General features: G+C 33.7%; 1 protein-coding gene across 1 annotated transcript; it reads left to right on the top strand.

Annotated features, from left to right (window-relative positions):
• Positions 1–2,874: 2,874 nt before the first annotated feature.
• On the top strand, positions 2,875–5,026 carry LOC119611820 (cilia- and flagella-associated protein 161). The gene is made up of 4 exons (XM_037967520.1): positions 2,875–3,505; positions 3,592–3,693; positions 3,769–3,855; positions 4,800–5,026. The coding sequence occupies exons 1-4, from the start codon at positions 2,912–2,914 to the stop codon at positions 4,893–4,895; spliced, it is 879 nt and encodes a 292-aa protein (XP_037823448.1). The 5' UTR covers positions 2,875–2,911; the 3' UTR covers positions 4,896–5,026.
• Positions 5,027–5,213: the final 187 nt, after the last annotated feature.

Raw genomic sequence — 5,213 nt, 5'->3', positions numbered from 1 at the left:
GGCCTAAACAATGAAAATCTGTGATCACTTATATTTCCTACTAAAACTTGATTTTTGAGTGAAAACATAAAACCATTTTCTGGCTAAACTAAAGGAGCTAGGGCCTAAACAATGAAAATCTGTGATCACTTATATTTCGTACTAAAACTCTATTTTTGAGTGAAAACATAAGAGTCCATTTTCTGGCTAAACTAAAGGAGCTAGGGCCTAAACAATGAAAATCTGTGATCACTTATATTTCCTACTAAAACTTGATTTTTGAGTGAAAACATAAAAGTCCATTTTCTGACTAAACTAGAGGAGCTAGGTCCTAAACAATTAAAATCTGTGATCACTTATGTTTCCTACTAAAACTTGATTTTTGAGTGAAAAGATAAATGTCCATTTTCTGGCTAAACTAGAGGAGCTAGGGCCTTAATAATGAAAATCTGTGATCACTTATATTTCCTAATAAAACTTGATTTTTGAGTGAAAACATAAAAGTCCATTTCCGGACTAAACTAGAGGAGATAGGGCCTAAACAATGAAAATCTGTGATCGCTTATGTTTCCTACTAAAACTTGATTTTTGTGTGAAAACATAAAAGTCCATTTTCTGGCTAAACTAAAGGAGTTAGGGTCTAAGCAATGAAAATCTGTGATCACTTATATTTCCTACTTAAACTTGATTTTTGAGTGAAAACACAAAAGTCCATTTTCTGGCTAAACTAGACGAGCTAGGGCCTAAACAATGAAAATCTGTGATCACTTATATTTCCTACTAAAACTCGATTTTTGAGTGAAAACATAAAAGTCAGTTTTCTGGCTAAACTAAAGGAGCTAGGGCCTAAACAATGAAAATCTGTGATCACTTATATTTCCTATTAAAACTTGATTTTTGAGTGAAAACACAAAAGTCCATTTTCTGGCTAAACTAGATGAGCTAGGGCCTAAACAATGAAAATCTGTGATCACTTATATTTCCTACTAAAACTCGATTTTTGAGTGAAAACATAAAAGTCCGTTTTCTGGCTAAACTAGAGGAGCTAGGGCCTAACCAATGAAAATCTGTGATCACTTATATTTCCTACTAAAACTCGAGTTTTGAGTGAAAACATAAAAGTACATTTTCTGGCTAAACTAAAGGAGCTAGGGCCTAAACAATGAAAATCTGTGATCACTTATATTTCGTACTAAAACTCTATTTTTGAGTGAAAACATAAAAGTCCATTTTCTAGCTAAACTAAAGGAGCTAGGGCCTAAACAATGAAAATCTGTGATTACTTAGATTTCCTACTAAAACTTGATTTTTGAGTGAAAACACAAAAGTCCATTTTCAGGCTAAACTAGACGAGCTAGGGCCTAAACAATGAAAATCTGTGATCACTTATATTTCCTAATAAAACGTGATATTTGAGTGAAAACATAAAAGTCCATAAATCTATGATCACTTATAATTCTTACTATAATCCTATTTTTGAGTGAAAACATAAAAGTCCATTTTCTGGCTAAACTAAAGGAGCTAGGGCCTAAACAATGAAAATCTGTGATCACTTATATTTCCTACTAAAACTCGATTTTTGAGTGAAAACATAAAAGTCCATTTTCTGGCTAAACTAAAGGAGCTACAGCCTAAACAATTAAAATTTGTGATCACTAATAATTCTTACTAAAATCTTATTTTTGAGCGAAAACATAAAAGTCCATTTTCTGGCTAAAGTAAAGTAGCTAGGGCCTAAACAATGAAAATCTGTGATCACTTATATTTCCTACTATAACTCGATTTTTGAGTGAAAGCATAAAAGTCCGTTTTCTGGCTAAACTAAAGGAGCTAGGGCCTAAACAATGAAAATCTGTGATCACTTATAATTCTTACTAAAATCTTGTTTTTTGTGTGAAAACATAAAAGTCCATTTTCTGGCTAAACTAAAGGAGCTAGGCCCTAAACAATGAAAATCTGTGAAAATATAAAAGTCCACTTTCTGGCTAAACTAAAGGAGCTAGAGCCTAAACAATGAAAATCTGTGATCACTTATAGTTCCTACTAAAACTCGATTTTTGAGTGAAAACATAAAAGTCCATTTGCTGGCTAAACTAGAGGAGCTAGGGAATAAACAATGAAAATCTGTGATCACTTATATTTCCTACTAAAACTTGATTTTTGAGTAAAAACATAAAAGTCCATTATCTGGCTAAGTCTACGCTATAGTCGAGACTATAGTCTAGTCCACAGTCGATACTATAGTATAGTTTTTAGTCTAGTCTATAGTCGATACTATAGTCTAGTCTATAGTTATAATAGTCTAGCCGATAGTCTAGGCTATAGTCGAGACTATAGTCTAGGCTATAGTCGATACTATAGTCTAGTCTACAGTCGAGACTATAGTCTAGTCAACAGTCGAGACTATAGTCGAGTATATACTCGATACTATAGTATAGTCTTTATTCTAGTCTATAGTCGAGACCATAGTGCATAGTCGAGACTATAGTCTATATTCGAGACTATAGTCTAGTCTATAGTCTAGTGTACAAACGAGACTATAGCTTAGTCTATAGAATATAGTCGAGTCTCTAGTCCAGTACATAGCCTTGTCAACAGTTTTGTCATTAGTGAATCCTATATTCTATAGTCGAGATTAAAGTCAAGATTATAAACTATTGTTCTATAGTCATTCGAGGAGATAATAGTAGAGACTATAGTCGAGTCTACAATGATATTATAATCTTTAGTCAATACTATGGTTTAGTCTATAGTCAAGTCTAAAGTATTCTATGGATTATAATATACAAAGTCTGAACACGAGTTATTACAAAATTTCAATAAAAATATTAAATTTTCTACAAATAGAAAACTCCGGAAATTCTTTTCCATTTTAACTCAAACTAAATATTTTGTTTATAAAAAATTAATATCATTAGCTTTTATTTTAAAAATGTCTCTTGCCTCGCGTTCTCGTTATCGTCCTAATGTACGTCTGGGCAATTGGTTCGAAGACATTTGCCTAGAACAAGATAAACTTCGTGTATTCAAAGATCTACGCGATCGTGGTGAACTGTTGGTGGAGAAAACACGTCGTCTCTTCGACAACTTTCACAAAGAAATCGTACTCGAGGCACCCAAAGAGAATGTACGTTTTGGAGCGGTAGTACAGCTTATGCCTTACAATATGCAAATTTGTGAATATGACAATTCCGATGTTCATCCCGCTCTCTCGGTAGTGATAAATGAGCGAGTGGTTAGACGCAGTCAAAATATCAATGATGAATGTGAATTGACTATAGCACCTTCGGTTAAACCTTGTGTACGTAATTCATTTCGTATAGTGAGTAGCGATGAAAAGGAACGTACCAATGAGTTGTTGAAATATGGTCAACATTTCCGTTTGGAATGTGTTGAAACATCTGCGGATCCTTTGCTATTATATAGTGCTCAAAAATCGGCAGATTTAAATTCAATGATTTCGACTACTTTTAGTTCAAGGAAATATGGAGAGTTAAATTTGAAATTGGGATTGTGTTTGAAGAGGGTAAGTGGGAGTTGAGTTGGAAGTATTCCTAGGAAAATCTATCTCTTTGAACTATGACATATTGACATATTGTCTTGGTTTTCTAGAACTGTGGCCCTGGCAAATTAATACCTTCCGCCTATACAAATTGGTTTTGTCAACATGTCGATCCAACGCAACGTTTTGAGACTGATGGTACTCCCTTGCCGGTAATACTACAGATTCTATTTGTCCTCATTCTATTTTAAATGTAATATAATACTTTTTTCCATTTGATTATAAAGAGCAACAAACCTTTGGTTATAACCCATGCAGCCACAAATCGTAATTTGGCAGCCGAGAATGTGGTGATTCAAACTTTATTTGGGACGGTAAGTTACAAATGAGGTAAATGTGACTGTAGTCCAGACTATACACAAAGTCAAGGCTACAGAATAGAGGACTAGTTATGTGCAGAATATAGATTCTATTATGGTTCAGAGTCGACTATCGACCAGACTATAGGCTCAACTATAGTCCTGACTATAGATTCGACTATAGTCCGGACACTAGACTCGAATATAGTCCAAACAATAGGCTAGACTATAAACAAGACTATAGAGTCGGCTATAGTGTAAACTATAGATTAGACTATAGACTAGACTAGGCTATACACTATACTATAGACTAGACTCTAGTCTAGACTGTATACTAGACTCTGGTCCAGACTATAGAATATAGTTTAGACTGTAAATTAGACTATAGGATAGAGTATGTATTAGACTATAGACTTGGCTGTAAACTAGAAAATCGATTAGGCTATAGTCCAGACAATATACAAGATTTAGGCCAGACTCTAGTTGAGACTATAAATTAGGCAATAGTCCAGATGATAGACTAGTCCAGACTATATTCCAAACTGTAGATTAGACTATATTTCAGACTATGGTCTAGAGTATATGTTAGACTATGGATTTGGCTGTAGACTAGATAATAGACTAGGATATGGACTAGACAATAGACTTGGCTATAGGCCATACTATAGACTAGACTCTAGTCCAGACTATATACTAGACTCTAGTCCAGACTATAGACTAGACTCTAGTCCAGACTATAGACTAGACTCTAGTCCAGACTATAGACTAGACTCTAGTCCAGACTATAGACTAGACTCTAGTCCAGACTATAGACTAGACTTTAGTCTAGACTAAAACTATACCCTAGAGTATGGTCCAGACTATAAAATAGCTCAGACTGTAAACTAGATTGCAGTCTAGACTGTACTATAGTCTAAACTATAAACATTGGTCAACTTGTTAGTATTCTTCTCTTACAGGAATTCTTGGTCTCGGTGCAAAATTATAAAACTATTTACAAACGTGAAAATTGGAAAAATATCTGGATGATTAGCAATGGACATCAGTTCAAGTAAAAATTTGGTTTTCTCACACCATGTTCTTAAATATTTTCATTAAAAATCCAAATTTCTTAGTACACGTCTCAAATAAATAATGTAAAATAACATGAATTCATGTTAAAAACAGCCTAAACTTAAAACCCAGCGTGAGGAAATAATAGAAATTCATTATTGGCAATTTTTCTAGAATGCTTAGAAACCATTTATTTGACACTGATAAAAAACGAATAGGCGTATTTAGTAACCATGAAAATCGGGTCAAGAAAATCATTAACATTAGAATTAGAATTTTAACAATGAAATTAAGGCGCCCCATAGAGTTCACTAGAACTG

The sequence above is a fragment of the Lucilia sericata genome, unplaced genomic scaffold (assembly GCF_015586225.1).
Source record: "Lucilia sericata isolate MDLA Ls3-8-SP2 unplaced genomic scaffold, ASM1558622v1 Contig001538F_arrow, whole genome shotgun sequence".
NCBI classification, from domain to species: domain Eukaryota; kingdom Metazoa; phylum Arthropoda; class Insecta; order Diptera; family Calliphoridae; genus Lucilia; species Lucilia sericata.
Note: the sequence above shows the minus strand (reverse complement) of the source record. Positions and strands in the feature narration are given on the sequence as shown.